Raw genomic sequence first — 21,709 nt, 5'->3', positions numbered from 1 at the left:
AAGACTGAGTGGCTATTGATGTTGCCTCCCAAGGATAGTCCAGACATCCCATCTCTTAGCCTGGGGGGTGTGTGTGAAATCTTACACCCCTCAGAGAGGGTCCGCAACCTGGGTGTCCTCCTGGATTTGCGGCTGATGTTAGAACACCACCTGTCGGCTGTGACCACGGGGGCTTTTGCCCAGGTTCTCCTGGTGCACCAGCTGCGGCCCTACCTGGACCGGGAGGCACTTCGAATAGTCACTCATGCCCTTGTCACCTCAAGGCTTGATTACTGTAATGCGCTCTACATGGGGCTGCCCCTGAAGAGTGTTCGGAGACTACAGTTGATCCAGAATGCAGCCGCGCGAGCGATATCGGGTATACCTAGATACACCCATGTTACACCCATCCTCCACGAGCTGCACTGGCTCCCTATTGGTCTCCGATCGCGCTTCAAGGTGCTAGTTATTACTTTTAAAGCCCTACATGGCTTAGGACCTGGTTATCTGAGAGACCGTCTTCTGCCACATACCTCCCAACGACCAATAAGATCTCACAGGTTGGGCCTCCTCCGGGTGCGGTCGACCTGACAATGCCGGCTGGCGGCCCCTCGGGGGAGGGCCTTCTCTGTAGCTGCTCCAGCCCTGTGGAACGATCTACCCATAGAGATCCGGACCCTTTCCACTCTCTTGGCCTTCCGAAAAGCCACTAAAACCTGGCTGTTCCGGCAGGCCTGGGGCTGTTGAACAATAACACACCATCCATTCTGTCTAGAAGGGGCTGGACATTGTTCAATGTCCAGCCCCTTCTAGACAGAATGGAATGGTGTGTTATTTTTAAAAACTGTATCTTTTTATTCCTAATTTTTAATTTTTTTTATCTTGTCTCTGTAAGCCGCCCAGAGTCCTATGGGATTGGGAGGCATACAAATTTATTAAATTTCAATTTCAATTTCAATAAGTTCCCTCCCAACCCTGTTAATCTGTTAAACAGCAATCTTTGGATGTTTTGACAATCGCTCATTTCTAAACCAGGGTTTTAACTCTGATTACCAGGTTACACAAAACTGACTTAGGTACCTAAACCCAAGAGCCGGTTTGGTGCATGGTTAAGGCGCCAGCCAGGCTAGGAAGCGAGCGAGCGTGAGTTCTAGTCCTACCTTAAGCATGAAATCCGACTGGTTGAGTTTGGGACCAATCATTAGGAGACAGTGAGTTCTAATCCAGCTTTAGGCATGGAAACCATCTCGATGACTTTGGGTCAATCAGCAGGAGGCTGTGAGTTCTAGTCTCGCCTTAGGCATGAAAATCATCTGGGTGACTTAGGGCCAGTCCCTCTCTTTCAGCCCAGCCAATTCCACAGGGTTGTTTTTGTGAGGAAAACAGGAGGAGGAAGGTGTGTTGGATATGTTCGCCACCTGGAGTTATTTGTAAAAATGAATAGGTATGGGCATATAAACTAGACATGGGTATGTCTAGTTTAATGAAAAGAAGGACTAGGGGAGACATAATAGCAGTCTTCCAATATCTCAGGGGTTGCCACAAAGAAGAGGGAGTCCAGCTATTCTCCAGGGCACCTGAGGGTAGAACAAGAAGCAATGGGTGGAAACTAATCAAGGAGAGAAGCAACTTAGAATTGAGGAGAAATTTCCTGACAGAACAATTAATCAGTAGAACAACTTGCCTCCAGAAGTTGTAAGTGCTCCAACCCTGGAGGTTTTTAAGAAGATGTTGGATAACCATTTGTCTGAGGTAGTGTAGGGTATCCTGTTTAGGCAGGGGGTTGGACTAGAAGACCTCCAAGGTCCCTTCCAACTCTGCTATTCTATATTCTAAAGGCGGGATATAAATAAAGAACCCATATGAAGTCAAAATCAAAACCCCAATTATATATGCCAAGGATGTTCAACTTTGCCAAGGATGTTCCCAGATACTGTTGATAAAGACTCGACTTACGACCACGATGGGAGCCCAAAATTTGTGTGGAGACATTTGAGTGAGCTTTGCCTCACTTTACGACTTTTCTTGCCACCGTTGTTAAGTGAATCACTGCAGTTGATAAGTTAGCAACAGGGTTGTTCAGTAAATCTGGCTTCCCCATTGACTTGGCTTGCCAGAAGGTCACAAAAGAGGATCATGTGACCCCGGGGGACGCTGCAACCGTCATAAATATGAGTCAGTTGCCCAGCGTCTCATCACGCGACCATGGGGGATGCTGCAAAAGTCATGTCTATGAAAAACGGTTGTAAGTCACGTTTTTCAGTGCTGTTGCAACTTGGAACGGTCACTAAATGAACCGTTGTAAGTCGAGGACTGCCTGTATATAAAGAAATTTTTGCAAGACAAGCAAATCTTGCCAGGTTTTGATTTTTCTGACTTCATTCTCAAAAAAAGAGAGCCCACGAATGACTCTTGTGGGGGGAAACAACTAATTTAACAGCCGCCCTTACTAACTCCATCCAATATTTTCTCCTGTCCCTTCCGCCTCCTGTGCCTTTATTTGGGATCTGTGGGTGCATTTCCAGAGCACGATTCCGCATTATTTTTTCCCCATCGTTGTCTTTTCTAAGAAAGCTTCTGGGACTGGAGGCATCCTTGGAAATAAAGATCACGCCAGGAATGGCTGTTATGTAGCAGCACACATTTTTTGAAATTAGAGCAACATTTTAAATGTAAGATATCAGAACAGGGCAGGGATGACTAAGCTTTTTGCCATCGCGTGCTGAAAGCGGGGGGGCGGGGGGGAGCACAACCCCCGCTTTTCGCCCGCGATGGATCCATTTTTCACCCTCTCCAGGCTCCAGAGGCTTTCTAGGAGCCTGTGAAGGGCAAAAATGCCCCCCCCCCAAAGAGGCTTCAGGAGGCTTCCTTCCATCCCCAAATTTCTGGGTTGCCCATAGGGCCGTTTTTCTCCCTCCAGAGGCTTCAGGAGAGCTGAAAAAAGGCCCAATGTGCAAACTGTAAGTTCGTTCCCCAACTTCCGGTTTGCGTGTTGGGTTCAGGAAAGCCTCCGGAGGATGAAAAATGGCCGAGAATGAAGGCCGAAGTCAGCTGGCTAGTGCGCGCATGCACGCTGGAGCTGACAGGGCAACGCCTCGTGTGCCCTAACCCAGTGTTTCTCAACCTTGGCAACTTGAAGATGTCCGGACTTCAACTCCCAGAAGTCCCCAGCCAGCATTTGCTGGCTGGGGAATTCTGGGAGTTGAAGTCCGGACATCTTCAAGTTGCCAAGGTTGAGAAACACTGTCCTAACCAATGGCTCCGCGTGCCCCGGGTTTGCCATCGCAGAGATAGAGCAAGGAGCTATGCAGGCTTCAAGGGAAGTGCTTTGACGGCCTGCTTTTAGGAGGCAACTGTTGGTTGTTGTTTTTAAAAAGGGCTTATCTTGGTAGAAGGACGTTTGGGAATGTGGGTTGTACGTTTTGGTTTTTATAAAAACCGCCATGCGAAGGGAATGCTTAACACGATTTTTGTCTCCTGGACTTCCCATTCCCATTTGATCGAAAGGCCTCCCAGGATGGAAGGAGAGGATTTGGAGAGAGCCTGGCGTTCGTTTTGTCCAACGCTAGAATTTCACATCTACTCTACACCTGGCATACATACGAATGATTCACCTTTTCATCCTAGGCTTCGAAATAGGTAGTCCTCAACGTACGGCCACCGCTGAGCCCCACGTTTCTGTTTGTGAAGTGTGACTTTTGTTGAGTGAGCTCTGACCCACTTTATGACTTTTCTTGCCTCAGTTGTTGAGTGAATCACTGCAACAAGTTAGTTACAGTACCTGGTTGTTAAGTGAACCTGGCTTCCCCATGGACTTTGCTTGCCAGAAGGTTGCAAAAGGGGATGGCGTAACCCACGGACAATGCCACGGTCATAAATATGAGTCATTTGCCAAGCGCCTGAATTTTGATCATGTGACCATGAGGCGGCCGCACAGGTCGCAAGAGTGAAAAACGGTCATAAGTCACTTTTTCCCCCAGCGCTGTTGTAACTTTGAATGGTCCCTGAATGAACTGTGGTAAGTCGAGGACTACCTGTACCAAAAAGGACCTATAGATTAGTCCTTGACTTACAACAGTTCCCGTGATTGTGTGACTGTGGGGACCCTGCAAAGGTTGAGAAATGTGAGAAATGGTCACGTCACTTTTTTCAGCGCTACTGTAGCTTTGAATGGTCACTAAATGAACAGTTGTAAACTGAGGACTACCTGTACTTTGAGTGAAGAATTATTCTCTCACTGAGCAACTCTTACTATCAAAACATTTTCCAACAGTCAGCAAAAATATGCTTTGTCTTTCATATTTGCCTACCGATTCTCGTCCTCTCCAAGGAGACTGAAGACACACCAATTGTTGTTTGAAAACTAATAAAGGAGAATATTTGTAGCTCAGGGTTGAAATAAGGGAGGGGTCCTTGGTGCTCTCCGAGCTTGGCTGCTTTCTTGCAGACGTCTCATTACCAAACTAGCTAACTTCATCAGTGCACGGAAAATGCCACCCAGTTTGGGTAATGAAAACGTCTGCAAGAAACAACCGAGCTCAAAGAGCAGGAGGGCCCTCTCAGGTCTGAACACTTTTGATATTTGAAGTTAAGCCATTTCTTTGCATGCACAACGCACGCACCCCACTCAACCCTGGATGGCCCCACGAGGAGCGTCAATTTACCCTGATCAAGAAACAGAGACTGGTTTTGATTTTAGATGCATTGGTTTCGCCCTGCATCCGCTCTATTTTGTAAAGGTGACAAGTTGATTCCAGGAGTCATCATTGGAAAAAACAACAACAGAAAAACCGAGGAATAACATAGGACTTTTTGGCCTGACCTTCTGCTTTAATCGGTAACAGTTAATTGTCAAGCTTTATTCACAAATCCTGTACAGACCGAAAGAAGAGAAGGAAAGACGAGGAGAGGTCCCGAGCTGGAGGCGGCCACTTTCTGAAGCAACAGTGGTGGAATTTTCTGTAACGGAGAAAGAGAAGGAAGATCAGGACATTTTACAGCCAGGATTTGTGTGGCTCGGGCGTTGCAAGTTCACCCCCTGCCTATTTGCTTTCTGGGTTTGGAACAGAAATTAGACCAAAAAAACCCCAACAGCTTTACTGCCGCTCAAGTCCTGCCCCCCCCCCTCCCCCAATGACAGGCTGAAGCTGTATAATTCCACTTCCCCATAGTGACAGGCCCAGTGGTAAAACACCTGTTCTACGCACAGAAGGTCCCGTGCTTAATCTCCATTAGGACTGACTGGGGGAAAAACCTGTCTAAAACTTTGCAGAGCTTCTGCCAATGAAAACAAGTCAGGCCCAGGCAAGATTTGCAACTCAGCACTGTTTTTGTTCGGGCAGCCAGAGTGAATTAATTCCTACCCCAAGATGACAAGGCAGTTCTTTTAGAAATACTACTAGAAGTAATGCCATTTGGTGGTGGCGGCGCTGCAAAAAAAATCACCCCCTTCCACATTCGCAGTTCTCATAGCTGCAAACTTTCCGAGGATTAAAGAGGAGCAGATGGAAAGATCATTATCCAATATAAGGGAATATTTGTAGCTAGGGGTTGAACTGTGGGGTTCTTGGTGCTCTCCGAACTTGGTGGTTTTCTTGGAGATGTTTCACTATCCAACTAGGTAACATCTGCAGTTAGCTAGTGAATTTCATTGTATGCGTAAACTGTGTACATACGTACAATGACAATAAAGTAAAGTAACTAGCAACCAATTTCGTTGTATTTAAGTACAACGACAATAAAGATTATACTTATAAACATATCTGAACCGTGATGGTAATGGCTAGAAATGCAACATTGCAAGCTAATTCTACCTACTGCCAGGAGTTCAATTCTGGTGGGCTCAAGGTTGACTCAGCCTTCCAAGGTCAGTAAATGAGGACTCAAGACTGTTGTGGAGAAGATGCTGACACTGTAAACCGCTTAGAGAGGGCTGTAAAGCACTGTGAAGCAGTATACATGTCTTGGGTGCTATGAGAAGGAAGGACTCCCTGGAGAAGAGCCTCATGCTGGGAACGATGGAGGGCAAAAGAAGAAGGGGATGACAGAGAATGAGGTGGCTGGATGGAGTCACTGAAACAGTCGTCCTGAGCTTGAATGGACTCCAGAGGATGGTAGAGGACAGGAAGGCCTGGAGGAACATTGCCCATGGGGTTGCGATGGGTCGGACACGACTTCGCAACTAACAACAATGACAACAACTGCAGGCTACTTGTGCTAACTGCTGGCTGCTGCAATTTGGCAGTTCACATCTCACCAAACTCAAGGTTGACTCAGCCTTCCATCCTTCTGAGGTGGGTAAAATGAGGACCCAGATTGTTGGGGCCAATATGCTGACTGTAGAACTTGCTTAAGAGAGGGCTGTAAAGCACTGTGAAGCGGTATATAAGTCTAAGTGCTGTTGCTATTGAGGACAGAAAGGCCTGGAGGAATGTTGCCCATGGGGTCGCGATGGGTCAGACACGACTTCGCAACTAACAACAACAAGAAGTACTGCTATTGGCATGCAGTTTGGCTTCTCATTTTTTACAAGAACTTTTCTATACTAAGTGATGGTTTTGTGCTTCTTTCTCCATATTGGACATTTAATGGCATGGATTAAAATATAGGCGGTCCTCAACTTAGGACCACAGCTGAGCCCACATCAGCGATCGTGAGGGTCGTAAAGCGGGTCACCAAGTCGCCCTGTCCAATTCCAGGCCTTTTTTTTTTTCCTGGCAGCCGTTCTGCAAATGTGGCAGTCCCAAACCAAAACGCCACGGTCATTAAGGGAACCCATTGTTTGCTATGCGGTGCCTTTGTCTGGAAAACGGAAGCAAATGTGGATTTCCAGCAAAAACATTTTTAAAAATTGCACTTGTGGGACTGCAAATGGCCGTAAATGCAGATTGGCTGCCAAGCACCCAAAATGTGGTCGCATAACCTACTCCTCAGCCGAATGTAGTAACTTCAAATCTGGATTCCAGGTCCGTCATAACTTTGAACCCTCGCTTAGCAATTGGTCGTAAGTTGAGGACTAACTGTACTTAAACTCAAAGTGCATTCATTCAGTTTAAGTTCTTATCAGGAAGATGGCATGCCTCAATGCGCATTTCTTATCCTGATGCGCCACCTAGTGGCAGAGAGATGCCGAGCAACACCCCCAACGTCCACCAGGTTTAAAGTTGCCAAGGTTGGGGATCCCTGGTCTAGGCATCTCCTACGTCTAAGCCCCACCATCTGATTAAGTTTCTACAGCAGTGTTTCCTAGCCTCAGCAACTCTGGCTGTGGAATTCTGGGAGATGAAGTCCACACATCTTCAGGTTGGCGGAGATGAGAAACACACTTGTCTTATCTTGAGGGCTTCTTTGCAATTTCCTTCTAATGCAGCGTTCTCTCGGCCGGACACCCTCCAGACGCACTGGGCCCGAGCTCCTGACATGCGCAGAAAACATAGTGCTGAATCCTGGCAGTTGCAATCCTATCTACCTGGAAGACGCTAAGCCGGGGAAGGAGGAAAGCATGCTCTAAAAAGAGAGAAAATGTAACCGGTGCCGAGGGAAGGCTGTCCTGGGTGGCCAGAGGTGGCTTTTTCAGCATTCTCTTTTCAGAGAGAAAGCACCCAGGCACTCATAATTGCTACATTCAAACCAGGGGTGGTATTGACTTACTTTCCCTACCGGTTCGCAAATGTGTTGTGGCCTGCCAGATTCAGACAGTGAGGAGGTTGGGGAGGAAGACGGGCCAGTCCTGGAGTCTGGGGAAGCCTCTGATGAGGGCTCTGTGTCGGAGGCAGAGAGGGGGCCAGAGCCGTATGCCAGTTATCAGCAGCCTTCAGAGTCAGACATCAGTGAGGCAGAAGAATAGCTGGAGCCTGTTCCCAGTGTGCGCATGCACAGAGTTGCTAGACGAAGGGAAGAGCTAAGGAACAAGGGTCGATTCGGGAGTAAGGCCACAGGTGGATGATGAATGGCCCCTCCCAGAGGAAATAAAAGAGGAGCGAAAGGGGAGTGGAGTTTGCAGGAGACAATTAATTCGCTTAATTGGTTTGGGACTCTCCAACTCCTTGCCAAGTTTTGCAGATATCGGCCTGGCAGCTCTCCAAGCCAGATAAGGTCTGTAAATCCTCCCCTGAAAGACTTTGCTGGATGTGAATGAGCTGAATTCACAGTAATAAAAGGGTTTTTTGTCAGGACAAGGAGTTTGCTTCATGCTCTTGGGAAGCCTTGGTCAGAACAAAACATGACCACTCATGCGCTCAGCCTTGCGCGCATGCACTTTGATCATGCATGTGGCTTGCACACATCTTGAAAATGTGCCTAAATAGGATGGCACAGAGCCGGGGCAGGTGGGTGGATTTTCCACTACCTGGTTCAGGCAAGCCGGTCGGAATCAGCTGAATATCACCTGATTCACACGATAGGCTTTGCCCAAACACATGAATCAGATGATGGCTTAGCATGAGGACCTAGGCACTCAAAGTTAAAGTCTTCCTTGGGTGGAGTCCAAACCCTGGTGATTTCATGAACAAGCCTGTGCAATTTTATTGGCTCCGTTACAGCAATACAGTGTTGCCATCATTTTAAATTTCCAAGACTAGCTGACTGTCTCCTATCCCGGTATCAAGCCAGGTTCTGACCTTACCAGGCCCTGCTGCCCGCAGAAAGTCCCCCCCCCCCCCCAATATCCTGAATCCACAAATTCATCCACATTTTAACAAGCCGTGTGAACCCAGCCGGCAATTCCTTTTTCAACCGGACAGTGAGAAATCTTCAATCTGGGACTCTGGATGTCCACCAGGGGTGCTCATTGACGGAAGCTGTTTTATTCCAGTGTTGAGCCGAAGAAAAGGCTTGCTGATGGATCATAAAGGAGAGAGGGAATTGGAAGAGAAGAGGGACAAAAAAGACTTAAGTGCTGAGTGACCACCCTTGGCAGGTGACGATCAAACCACAGGACTCCTCTGAGGCAGCGGCCAAATCTCACCTGAGCATGGACTTTCTTCGTGCTTGATGGTCTACCTAGGTGGCATGGGATCCTTATGTATGACTGCTTCTTTCCTCCCTTTCTTACTTCTCCTTCCTTCCTTCTCGTTTTTATCTTCTTTCCTTCCTCCATTCCTCCCTTTTTTTCTCCTCCCTCTTTCTCTTTCCTTACCCTCTTTTTCTCCTTTTCCTTCCTCCCTTCCTCTGTCTTCTTCCTTTTTTTTCCCTCTTTCTCTTCCCTTCTGTTTCGTTTTGCACTAACCGTGGTGGTAAGAATGTAGAGGTCCGTGATGGTGAACCAACCGGCGGCACACAGGGCCCTCTCTGATGGCACGCGGGCTGTTGCCCCTGTTCAGCTCGGCTGAGCATTCGTGCGCACCTCCTGTCAGCCAGCTGGTCTTAAGAGTTTCTGCCGTGCATGCATGGGGACGGGGTGTGTGCGGGGCGGGCACACATGCGCGGGGGCTGCACGCACATTGCATTTTGGGGGTTGGGGCACACGCATTTGCGCATGCGCAAGTGTGCTTTGAGCACATGGTCCAGAAAAAGTTAGCCATCACTGGTATAGGTATTCCTGGATTTGCAACCAATTGCCTAGTGACTGTTGAAAGTTTCGTTGGGCCTACTTGGAGTTACTGGAGCCAAGGTGGCGCAGTGGTTAAATGCAGCACTTCAGGCTACTGCTAGATCAGCAGGTCAGCGGTTCAAATCTCACCGGCTCAGGGTTGACTCAGCCTTCCATCCTTCCGAGGTGGGTAAAATGAGGACCCAGATTGTTGGGGGCAATATGCTGACTCTCTGTAAACCGCTTAGAGAGGCCTGAAAGGCCTATGAAGCGGTATATAAGTCTACTGCTATTGCTATTGCTATTGCTATTACTTACAACCCCAATCCAAAGTTCTGTAGGTTTCCCTATCGCCATAGTCATGTCTCTTCACTTTGGGCAACCGGGCTGCGCTTACCGCCATTTTCAGCATCCCACCGTCATGTGACTACATTTTATGATGGTTTTCCTGAAACCCGGCATTGCCTTCCAGTTTCTGGCAAAAGCATGCTCACACAGTACTATTGGTTTGCTTAATGACCGTGGAATGATGATGCTGAAAACTAGAAGTGACCCCATTAAACCCCTAGTTCAGATTAATCGTAACTCGTTAAGTCTTGGAGTCTTGTACGAAGCTTTAAATGTCCTGAACTGCATCCGAAAATGGCTATTTAAGCCAAGAAACCTTATTTAATTATATGAAGAACAATCCTGGTTGTGTATAGATGTATCTAATTTAATTTAAAACCCATTATTAAAAGGAAAACAGTTGCAGTCCTGCTTACCTTTAGAAGGACAACCATCCAACTTAACAGAATAACAGAGTTGGAAGGGACCTTGGAGGTCTTCTAGTCCAACCCACTCCTTAGACAGGAAACCCTAAACCACTTCAGACAAAGGGTTATCCAATCTCTTCTTAAAACAGCCGTTAAGTAACCAGTCATAAGTTGAGGACTACCTCCATATGACCCTAAAAATCTTTTGGAGCCCAGCTCACAGCTCCACCCTCAAGAACATTATCTTGACAGGTAGTCCTCACCTTACAACCATTTTGATCGGTGACTGTTCAAAGTTACAACAGCACTGGGGGGAAAAAAAGACATGACTATTTTCACACTTATGACCGATCACAGCATCCCCACGGTCGTATGATCAAAACTCAAGGCTCCTGGCAACTGACATGTATTTATGAGGGTTGCAGCGTCCTGGTATCCTGCGGTCACATTTTGTGACCTTCTGACAAGTGAAGTCAAGGAGGAAACCAGAGTCACTTAACAACCATGTTCCTAACTTAATAATTTTAGTGATTCACTTAATGACTGTGTCAAGAAAAATAGCTAAATATGGCAAAATTCACTTAACTGCCTTGCTTGGCAATGGAAATCATGAGCTCCATTGTGGTTTTAAGTCGAGGACTATCTGTATTGCCTGACCAGGGGGAAAAAAAACCCGGTGCCCTTCGATTTTAAATCCTCAAATGCCAGCTGGAGACTGAACCGAAAGATCTAAGCAGGTGTAGAAGCAGAAACGGGAATTACTTACCTGCTCACTCCAAAGCTTTTACAATTGCTTCGTTAGCTTCCACGCTGATCTGCGCTTCTGCTTTTGCTACCTCATCGGGGGCCGATGCGAGTTCCGACAAGGCTTTGTCCAAGTTCGACTTGGCCGTCTGTGTACAGGAAAAAACCCATCAGCAACATCAGTAGATGTGGGGCCACGTGGGAAGAGAGCAACGGATATGAACTAAAAGGCACACACTTGTTGTATAGAGGGCTGTGAAAATATCTACAGACCCTGGACATAGTTTCAACTCCTACCCTCAAAATGACGCTATAGAGCACTGCACAACAAGACAACTAGACACAAGGACATTTTTCCTCCCGGCCATCACTCTGCTAAATAAATAATTCCCTCACCACTGTCAAACTATTCACTAAGGCAGCATTACTATTAGTCTTCTCATCATTCCTATCACCTCCCATCTCCTCCCACTTATGACTGCACGACAATAACTTTGTTGCTTGTATCCTTATGATTTATATTGAGATTGTTTCCTGATTGCTTATTTGTACCCTATGACTGTCATTAAGTGCTGTACCTTATGACCTTGACGAATGTATCTTGTCTTTTTATGTACACTGAGACCATATGCACCAAAGACAAATTCCTATTCTATTCTATTCTATTCTATTTCACTCTCCACTCCATTCTATTCTACTCTACTTTATTCTGTAGTGTTCCTCAACCTCAGGAACTTTTAAGATGCAGGGACCTGCAAGTCCCAGAACTGCTAACCAGTGTCAAGCCTGGAAGCCATCTTGTACATTGGGCCTTCTGGCCTGCCACAATTTTGACTGTGGGAAAAAGGGATGGGGGATTATGTGGAGTATGGCAGATACACACACACACACACACAACATCTAAATAACATTCCTTTCTCAGAGAGTCAAGGACACCTTGCCCTGCACCTGGAGTGGCATGACTGAGAGGCATCTCCAGTTGGGACGATGCCTGATTGGACCATGTGATGGACATGTGGGTGCTGGGCAGGGACCTAAACATTTACTTGAGTGGGGAAAACCTGGAAGCTTTCAGATTCGGGTGTTCCCAGATGTGCCAATATGACATCTCTAATAAAATGGAACTTTGAGGAAACTCAAAGCCTTTGGAGTCTTTTTTTGTTGGGGGTGTTACTTGGAATCCTGACATTAACCCGAATGTGAAAGTTTCCAGGTTCCCCCACCCCCCAAGTGAAAGTTTAAGTCCCTGCCCAGCACCCACATGTCCATCACATGGTCCAATCAGGCATGTTTGCATTAATAAGTAGAGTGTCCATGTCTTCTATAGAGCCTTTTATGATCAGGAGACTCGTACTTGAGAGACCGCCTACTGCCAATCACCTCCACTAGACCGATAAGATCACATAGATTAGGCCTCCTCCGAATTCCATCAGCCAGCCAGTGTAGACTGGCAACTACTCGGAGGAGAGCCTTCTCGGTGGCTGCTCCGACCCTCTGGAACGAACTCCCCGTGGAGATCCGGACCCTCACCACCCTCCAGACCTTCTGCGCCGCACTTAAAATCTGGCTATCCCGGCTGGCCTGGGGTTAAAGATTCTAACCCCTACTCGAATTGTATGACTGTTGAGTTCTTAAATGATGTAATGTTTTTATGTTGTAAATTGTTTGTCCTTCCCCCACCCCTTTTGAACTGTGAGCCGCCCTGAGTCCCCCCAGGGAAAAGGGCAGCATACAAATAAAGTGAACTGAACTGAACTGAACTTGAGGGATTCTTGGTGCTCTCGCAGCTTGACGGTTTTCTTCCAGACATTTCATTACCCAGCTAGGTAACATCATCAGGGCTAGGTAAGGAGTGGAGTTTAAACCCCACTCTTCACTAGTACTGATGGTGTCAGCTTGTTTGGGTAATGAAACGTCTTCAAGAAAAAAAAAACAACTCAGAGAGCGCCCAAGACCCTTTGCTTCAACCCTTACCTGCAAAAATGACTACTTCTTTAACCAAAGCATTTTTTAAAACTTTAAATACTGACTGAAATGGTAATTGAGCCGCAGCAGAATTGATTTTTTTTTTTAAAAAAAGAGAGCGAACTGCAGTGCTGCTGAGTCAGCCTGGTGCAGAGAAATCCCTTCCCAATTTGGCAGCCTAGCGGGGATTGTCCGTAGAGGGAGGTGAAGGGAAGAAATGAAAAGAGAAGACAAGACTAATACTCACTGCAGCATCGAGCTCATCCAATAAAGCCACTTCTTCAGCTAACACCTGGACAGAGGAATCTGCATTCACCGTGAGAGAACCGCTGCTCACTACACAATTGCAAAGAAATGGTGTAATCAGTCAGTGACAAAGGCCCCGAGTGATTAGAATCCCCTCCCTACAGAGATCTTTTTTTTTTAGTCATTTTATTAAGATTTATAGGCCGCCCTTTTCCCTGAGGGGACTCAGGGCGGCTTACAATCACAGGGAAGGGTGTGCAATATCAAAAGACAAACAAAATGTGAACAAAAGAAAAATAATAAAACACAACTTTCATTCAACAGTCAACACTCGGGCGGGTAAATTGGGAACCTATCCCCAGGCCTGATGGGAGAGCCAGGTCTTGAGGGCTGCGCGGAAGGTCTGGATGGTGGTGAGGGTGCGGATCTTGACGGGGAGGTCGTTCCACAGGGTCGGAGCTGCAACAGAAAAGGCTCTCCTCTGTGTAGTCGCCAGTCGACATTGACTGGCGGATGGGATTCGGAGGAGGCCCAGTCTGTGCGATCTAATCGGTCGGAGGGAGGTAATCGGCAGAAGGCGGTCTCTCAAGTACCCAGATCCACTACCATGGAGTGCTTTAAAGGTGGTCATCAGTACCCTGAAGCGCACCCGGAGACCGACAGGTAGCCAGTGCAGCTCGCGGAGGATGGGTGTAACGTGGGCGAACCGCGGTGCGCCCACTATCACTCGCGCGGCTGCATTCTGGACTAACTGCAGTCGCCGGATGCACTTCAAGGGCAACCCCATGTAGAGCCCATTGCAGTATTCCAGCCTAGAGATCACAAGGGCTCGAGTGACTGTTGCGAGAGCCTCCCGGTTTAGGTAGGGCCGCAACTGACGGACCAGGCGAACCTGGGCAAATGCCCCCCTGGTCACAGCTGACAACTGGTGGTCAAAAGTCAGCTGTGGATCCAGGAGGACTCCTAAGTTGCGGACCCTATCTGAGGGGTATAAAATTTGACCCCCCAGCCTAAGTGTTGGAACATTAGCCAAATTGTTGGGAGGGAAACACAACAGCCACTCGGTCTTGTCCGGGTTGAGTACCAGTTTGTTAGCGCTCATCCAGTTCTTAACGGCCTCAAGACCCTGGTTCATCACGTCCACCGCTTCATTGAGTTGGCACAGGGCGGACAGATACAGTTGCGTATCGTCCGCATATTGGTGGTATTTTATCCCATGCCTCCGAATGATCTCGCCCAGCGGTTTCATGTATATGTTAAATAGTAGGGGGGATAAGACCGAACCCTGCGGCACCCTGCATGTTAGGGGCCTCAGGGACGATCTCTGCCCCCCGACCAACACCGACTGCGACCTGTCCGAGAGGTAGGAGGAGAACCACTGCAAAACAGTGCCTCCCACCCCCACCTCCCGCAGTCGTCGCAGAAGGATACCATGGTCGATGGTATCGAAAGCCGCTGAGAGGTCAAGGAGAACCAGGATGGACGCATAGCCTCCATCTCTGGCCCTCCAGAGATCATCGGTCAATGCGACCAAAGCGGTTTCTGTGCTGTAACCAGGTCTGAAGCCGGACTGGAAGGGGTCAAGATCTGCTTATTTCAGGCGGTGATGGATGTTCTCTGGGTGACGCCTGGCTAATGATATGCATGAGGTGGAAAAGTACAATCAATGATGGTGGGAGGACCAGCCAGAGGTCAGAAAATGCAGACAGAAAATAACAAACCCAAGGAAAAACCACCAGCAAAATAGAGCAACAACAAATCCTCTAATTATTTAGAACGTGCCGATAACCTGGTGTTGCAGGGGTATTGATTTATAGGGGGAAAAAGTCTGGACCAAACGTAATTTTTAATGTTGGATTTTTCCCCTTACCAGAGGGAGCCCCCTTGTGGATCACTATGAAGCCATTACCATGGCAATTCTACTGCATTGTACAGTAGAAGCCATTTTACGGCAGTACAGTAGAAGCCGTTTTAAAGCACAAGTGGTATTATTTGTCCTGACCTTGATGCTATTATTGTGATTAATCTTTGGAAGTTAATAGCTAGTCAATACTTAGAATAGAATAGAATACAGAATAACAGAGTTGGAAGGGACCTTAAAGGTCTAGTCCAACCCCCTGCTTAGGCAGGAAAACCTACACCACTTCAGACAAATGGTTATCCAATATATTCTTAAAAACTTCCAGTGTTTGGAGCATTCACAACTTCTGGAGGCAAATGTTCCATTGATTAATTTCTAACTGTCAGGAAATTTCTCCTTAGTTCTAAGTTGCTTTTCTCCTTGATTAGTTTCCACCCATTATTTCTTGTCCTGCCTTCAGGTGCTTTGGAGAATAGCTTGAATCCCTCTTCTTCGTGGCAGCCCCTGAGATATTGGAACACTGCTCTCATGTCACCCCTAGTCCTTTTCATCAAACCAGACATACCCAAATGCTGCAATTGCTCTTTATCTATTTTAACCTCCAGTCCCCTAATCATCTGTGGCTCTTCTCTGCACTCTAGTTTCTAGAGTCTTAGCCGCCCTGAGTCCCCTTCGGGGGGGAAAAGGGCGGCATATAAATATAATAAATGAAATGAAATGAAACATCTTTTTTTTTTGCATCTTTTACATTTGGAAGAAAGAGAACTAACTTAGGGAGGTGAATGAGTCCTTTCTCTTTCGCTGTGAAGAATTGTTTTGCAAAATATGAGAATGTTTTCATTCGAAGAATAGTTTGTGCTCAGAAACACTTCCGCAGTTACTTTAGCTAATTGACATAAATCAGTGATGGTTCTCAAACCCAGTTTGCAGATCCTTGGGAAAACTGGACTGCAGATATTTTCTGAAAGATACCCTCAGCTAAGATAATTTCCTATGCTTTCACCAGCCATCATTTTCACACGCACCAAAGTATTTTTTGGAGGAGCCTTCCTCATCAAAGACGGTTACAACGCCAGGTCTCAGGACCTGTAGAGTGGGAACATGAGCAGCCAAGATGCCAAAGGATCCACTTAAGGTGGGAACATCCACCTGTTTCACAACGGCAGCATTGTAGAAAACCTGTAGGGAAAAAATGGGAAAGAAAACACAGGTAGTTTTCAACTTACAACAGCTCATTTAGTGACAGTTCAAAGTTACAACTTAGCACTGAAAAAAGTGATTTGTGACCATTTTTCACACTTATGATCATTTCAGCATCCCCATGGTCACATGACCCAAATTCAGATGCTCAGAAACTGACTCACCTTTATGGCCGGTGTAGTGTCCTGGGGTCATGTGATCCCCTTTTGGGATCGTCTTACAAAGTCAATGGGAAAACTAGATTCACTTAACAACCGTGTTACTAATTTAACAATTGTAGTGATTCACTTAACAACTCTGGCAAGGAAGCTCATAAAATGGGGGAAAAAATCACATAACAATAATTTTGGGCTCAATTGTGGTCGTAAGTCAAGAACTACCTGTAAAGTTATATTTCCCACAAACCTGAAAAGGAGAAAAAGTCCTGCACCAGGATTTTTTTAAAAATAGAAAGCAAAAAGAGAAGAGATGGAGCTGATAATTATTTTTCTTGATTCATATGAAGGATACTTTTATGCTGCCCAGAGTTGCTGACAATCAAATGATATATAAATTAAAAAAATAATTATTATTTCTTTGGGTACACAACCCATGGCCACCAGAAATTTGAAACTATGTCCTCCAGCTCCAATCCAGAAAGCCCAATCCAGATAGTCCTCGAGTTATGACTAGAATGGAGACCCCAATTTCAATTGCTAAGCCAAGGCGGCTGTTAAGTGAGTCATGCCCAATTTCAAAGGCTTTTCCCCCTATGGGTTATTAAGCGGATCGTGTAGTTATTAAGCGAATCCAGCCTCTTCCTCCGTCTACATTACCTGCTTGCATCTCGATCTGGTTAACCCTGAACTCTGCCCCATGTTCACACAACAGACTAAACCCGGGTTAACAAAACACGCGAGCTTCACGGACCGTTCCGACGACGACCCAGCAGCGGGTTCGGACACTGCCGCCCCGAGGCCCACATGCCGGCCTCAGTTCGGTTGCCATGACAATACCTGAGAGGGCGAGGCGAAGGTGAAGGCCAGCTGTGCAGGGCCCGTAGCAGCTGCCGCCGCTTCGGCATAATGACGGGACGGGGACCGAGACCCCAACAGCAAAGCGCGGGCGAGAAAACGACCGACGGGGAACATGGCGAAGCCAAGGGCAGAGCGGAGGAGAAGCAGAGAGGTCGACCGGCAACCAGGCCTGGCCTACAACTCCCAGCAGGCTCCGCGCGGGAAAAAAAGGGGGGGTTGCCGCGGGGCATGACGGGAAGCACGGCGACCGCAAGGTACTCGTTTGTGAAATTTTCCCAAGAAGCACAGCGGCATAAACGCCACCCGCTCCCAAAGGAAAACTTTGCTCAATGCCGAACTGCATTTCCCAGCAGATCATAGCAACAGTCTGATACGTTGCTTCTGACAAGGCCCCGCCCCCTTTCCCGTGATGCATGGGGAAATTGTCCAATAGCCATTGAGGCTCGCTCAGGCGGCGGTGCTACGTGGGAACTGTAGTCCCGATTTTTGTGGTTCCGAGTCGACCGATCTCTTTTATTTAGCCCTATGCGGATTTTCCTCTCCTTATTTTAGGTGTAAGATATTCGGGTTCCGCTTTTGACTACCTCCATTCACGGCTCCAAGAACAAGACAATTCCCGTTAGAAATCGGGAAATCGTGCCTACTTCCCCAGTTGAGGTAAAGAACCGGAAGTTGGTCCGATTCTGCACTGCGTTCCCCCGGCAACACTTCCGGTCCGGTCCGGCCCGCTTTTCCTCAGATTCGGCGTTTGCCGATCCGAATGGCGGCGACTGGCTTCGTTTGGCCGCTGGCGCTTTGGATGGTGGTGGTCGCAGCGGCGGCGCCGACGAACACGGATAAGACGGAACCCGTCGAGACCGCGTCTGTCCCTACTTCCCTGCCGCCGAAAGAGAAAAGCCTCGAGAGTGCCCCCCGGCCCGCTTCCACCGCCACAACCACGACGACATCCGGGTCCCCATCATCGGGGCTGTCGGGATTGGGCCTCCCGGCCCTTCACCGCGCACTCTACGTCGTGGCCGGCCTGTTGGGCATCGGCCTCCTCTACTACCTCGGAGGCCGCACGTTTCGGTGAGGAAGGCCGGGGCGCCCCTACGGGTGGGGTGGGTCTAGATGATCTCTAGGGATGCCAATCCCATTTGGCCGCCTTTTATAGGCTACGGGAGGAAAGACCTGCTTCAATCGGGCGTCCTCTGCAAGTTGTGATCTTCATCTTCCACCCAGCCCGTCAGTTGGCATGCTGGCTGGAGAGGATAGAGAGAGTAGTCTCAGAGCATCTGAAGAGTACGAACTGAGAGTAAGCTTGCTCTCTTTTAGTCAGTTCCTAATAGAGATCTCCTTAGAGCAGTGGTCTCCAACCTTGGCAACTTTAAGACTTGTGGACTTCAACTCCCTCAGCTGGCTGAGGAACTCTGGGAGTTGAAGTCCACAGGTCTTAAAGTTGCCAAGGTTGGAGACCACTGTCCTAGAGGAGATCAACCCTGACTGCTCTTTAGAAGGCCAGATCCTGAAGAGGAAACTCAAATTCTTTGGCCACCTGATGAGAAGGAAGGACTCCCTGGAGAAGAGCCTCATGCTGGGAACGATGGAGGGCAAAAGAAGAAGAAGGGGACGGCAGAGAATGAGGTGGCTGGATGGAGTCACCAAAGCAGCAGGCATGAGCTTAAATGGACTCCAGGGGATGGTAGAGGACAGGGAGGCCTGGAGGAACGTTGTCCATGGGGTCGCAATGGGTCGGACACGACTTTGCAACTAACAAACAACAAACAGAGAAACTATTAGTAGTCAAGCGAGCATCTTATCTTTGTAAAGCACTGGTTCAGTATAATAATTATTCAGTATTAACAGGAAGTGTTAAGATTGATAATAAATACAGGTAATCTTTGATGGAGGACCAAAATGGAGCCCAGAATTAATGTTGCTAAGTGAGAAATTTGTTCTGCTCCCATTTTAGGACTTTTCTTGCCAAATGAATGCTGCATTTGCTAAATTAGTAACATAGTTGTTGAGTGACTTTGACTTTGCTTGTTGGAAGGTTTCAAAACCTCATTCTGGGACGCTGCAACTGTCATAAATGGAAACCAGTTGTCAAGCATCCGAATGTAAACCACGCGGCTGTGGGTGTGCTGCAACGGTCATAAATGTGAAAAATGGTCAAGTCACATTTTCAACCCCGTTGTAACTTTGAACTGTCAATTAAACAAACTGTTGTAAGTCGAGGGCTACCTGTAGTGGCAGTTCTCTGAGAGAAACTACGAGTTCTTCAATATGACGACTGCATGTGGAGCCAATTTTACATCTAGGTAGTTCTCGACTTATAACAGTTCATTTAATGACTGTTCCAAGTTGCAACAGCACTGAAAAAAGTGACTTATGACTGTTTTTCACATCATTGCAGCATACCCATGGACATGGTTTACATTCGGGTGCTTGACAGCTGGTTCATATTTATGATGGTTGCAATGTCCCAGGATCATGTGATTCTCCTTTTGTGACTTTCTCTCAAGCAAAGTCAATGGGGAAGCCAGATTCACTTAACAACCGTGTTACTAACTTAACTGCAGTGAGTCATTTAACAACTGTGGCAAGAAAAATCACAAAATGGGGCAAAACTCACTTAACAAATGTCTCACTTAACATTTTGGTTGTAAGTCAAGGACTGCCTGTATTGTATTTGTTATCTCAGGACACATTGATTAGTATAATAAATGTAATATAATAATATACATATAAAATCAGGGGCCCAGCCTTTGCTCAGTTGCCTGAGACTGCCATTTCTCGGGAGATATCAGCCACAGTGGAAATCTGTTGTTAAGATCTTGTCACTAGTGCTCGCTGGAACGATACAGAGAAGATTAGCATGGCCCCTGAGCAAGAATGACACGTAAATTCGTGAAGCGTTCCATATTTTTTTCCTGTTAGGCATAACTACTGATTGTACTGTTATAGAGACTAACTTGATTTTGTATTTAATAACGGCAGCAAGACTGTTGATGGCGCAATACTGGAAGAAGGAAGATTTGCCTACTATTCAAGAATGGACATTAAAAGTCACAAACTTAGCAGAGATGGCTAAAATATCAGCATATCTCAAGGACCACTCAAATGAGAAATATAAACTGGAGTGGAGAAGATGGATTGACTATATTCAAAATAAATACGAGACTAGGAAATTCCAGATAGTTTATGACTGAAGAAGCAAGGAATGATCTAACAAAAGAGGAGTTAAAGCTCAAATGAAAGATGATACTAACTTTTTTTAAAAAGTTTATTTTAGAACATCTTTGTTAAAGATTTATGTATTTGTTCTGGGAAGTTGGAGGGGGGGAGATTGGGGGGGTTGGGTTCGGGAGGGGAGAGTGGGGGAGGGGAGGTAAATATTTGTAAAAGCTTTTTTTTTTTCAAAAATTTTCAATTAAAAAAAAAAGATCTTGTCACTAAATGGGCCCAACACTGCCCATTAGTCTCATAAACTTAACATTGCCTTTCAGGGGGAATCCTCTACAACTGGCAGAAGTAATGAAACAGTACTAAAAGGCTTCTGGATACTTTCCATTAACTAGTTCTGGATGGGATTCTACTCTCTTAGATTAAAGTGGGGTAAAATTTGGAGGTGCTCCTAGTTTCATGGTTGAGTCTTAAAGAGCAGATGCCAGCTGTGGTCAGGAAGCTTTTCAGCAACTCTGTCTAGTTGTGCCTGTATCGAGAGGCTGCACTCAGAGTCACACATGCCTTCGTCACTTCCTGGTTGGATTATTGCAACATGCTCTACATAAAGCTGCCTTTGAAAAGCAGCTGATCCAGAATGTGGCAGCTTGGACAGTTTTGGGGGGTGCCACTGTGCACCCATGTCACCCCACTATTATTGACACTATTCTTGCTTTCAGTACATTTCCATATACAGTGTAAGGTGCCAGCTGTGGTATGGGGCCAGGATTCTTGAGTGATCAGTAGTCTCCCAACTGTCTCACTAGATATAGCAAAATGGGCCTACTCCAGGACGTTCTGTAAAGCGGTGTCATTTTATGTTGTGCCTTCTTAGTCAAATCTGCCCTGTGGAACAGCTTCCCCCTTAGTTGGGGAAGATGGCCAATCCTATGGATTTGTGAACTCTGTGAATAAATTCTGCGGCTGATTATAGACTTGTTTCGCAGGACAAGGAAACCTCCACGGAAAAAATACGGACTTCTCTCCAACTCGGAAGATCCCATGGAGATGGCTTCTCTGGAGAGTGACGAAGATACGGTATTTGAAATAAGGAATGTGAGACGGTGAGAATTAGTTCCGTTGTGTATTCTTTGGTTTGCTGCAGCAACACAATTGATTCCTAGGGACGGGGCTGCAGGATAGTGTGACTGGATTGCAAGGAATTATAGATTCTTTGCATATTAATTACTTTTTGCCTATTTTGTTCAGG

General features: G+C 46.8%; 2 protein-coding genes and 1 non-coding gene across 4 annotated transcripts in view; 2 read left to right on the top strand and 1 right to left on the bottom strand.

Annotated features, from left to right (window-relative positions):
* Positions 1-4,777: 4,777 nt before the first annotated feature.
* On the bottom strand, positions 4,778-17,492 carry ATP5F1D (ATP synthase F1 subunit delta). The gene is made up of 5 exons (XM_014053892.2): positions 17,275-17,492; positions 16,105-16,258; positions 13,220-13,308; positions 11,030-11,156; positions 4,778-4,938 (listed from the first exon to the last, which is right to left on the bottom strand). Exons 1-4 carry the CDS (start codon positions 17,407-17,409, stop codon positions 11,034-11,036), a joined length of 501 nt encoding a protein of 166 aa, XP_013909367.1. The 5' UTR covers positions 17,410-17,492; the 3' UTR covers positions 4,778-4,938; positions 11,030-11,033.
* Positions 17,493-17,770: 278 nt separating this feature from the next.
* The window catches only part of FAM174C (family with sequence similarity 174 member C), a 9,585-nt gene continuing 5,646 nt past the window's right edge, over positions 17,771-21,709 (top strand). Inside the window, exons 1-2 of one of the 2 annotated variants that reach the window (XM_087703288.1) lie at positions 17,771-18,363; positions 21,447-21,567. In XM_087703288.1, the coding sequence (XP_087559414.1) occupies positions 18,056-18,363; positions 21,447-21,567 (429 nt within the window). In that variant the 5' untranslated portion in view covers positions 17,771-18,055. Of the gene's footprint in view, positions 18,364-21,446; positions 21,568-21,709 lie in introns of those variants that run through there. The other variant, XM_014053882.2, reaches the window with a different exon arrangement.
* LOC148049845 (U6 spliceosomal RNA) lies at positions 20,103-20,204 on the top strand. The gene has a single exon (XR_015695321.1). It is a non-coding gene; the product is annotated as a U6 spliceosomal RNA (small nuclear RNA).

This window comes from Thamnophis sirtalis, unplaced genomic scaffold, assembly GCF_051295495.1.
Source record: "Thamnophis sirtalis isolate CommonGarterSnake01/CBP01778 unplaced genomic scaffold, rThaSir2_p1.2 scaffold_1, whole genome shotgun sequence".
Lineage (NCBI taxonomy): Eukaryota > Metazoa > Chordata > Lepidosauria > Squamata > Natricidae > Thamnophis > Thamnophis sirtalis.
The sequence above is the reverse complement of the archived record's forward strand: the minus strand, read 5'-3'. Positions and strand labels throughout refer to the sequence as shown.

Coding starts and splice junctions, on each gene's coding strand:
- ATP5F1D (XM_014053892.2), bottom strand. CDS start 17,409: ATGTTCCCCGTCGGTCGTTTTCTCGCCCGCGCTTTGCTGTTGGGGTCT. Junction 13,309..16,104: donor CTCCTCCAAAAAATACTTTG/GTGCGTGTGAAA, acceptor GCAATTGTGTAG/TGAGCAGCGGTTCTCTCACG. Junction 11,157..13,219: donor TGGATGAGCTCGATGCTGCA/GTGAGTATTAGT, acceptor TCCTGTACACAG/ACGGCCAAGTCGAACTTGGA.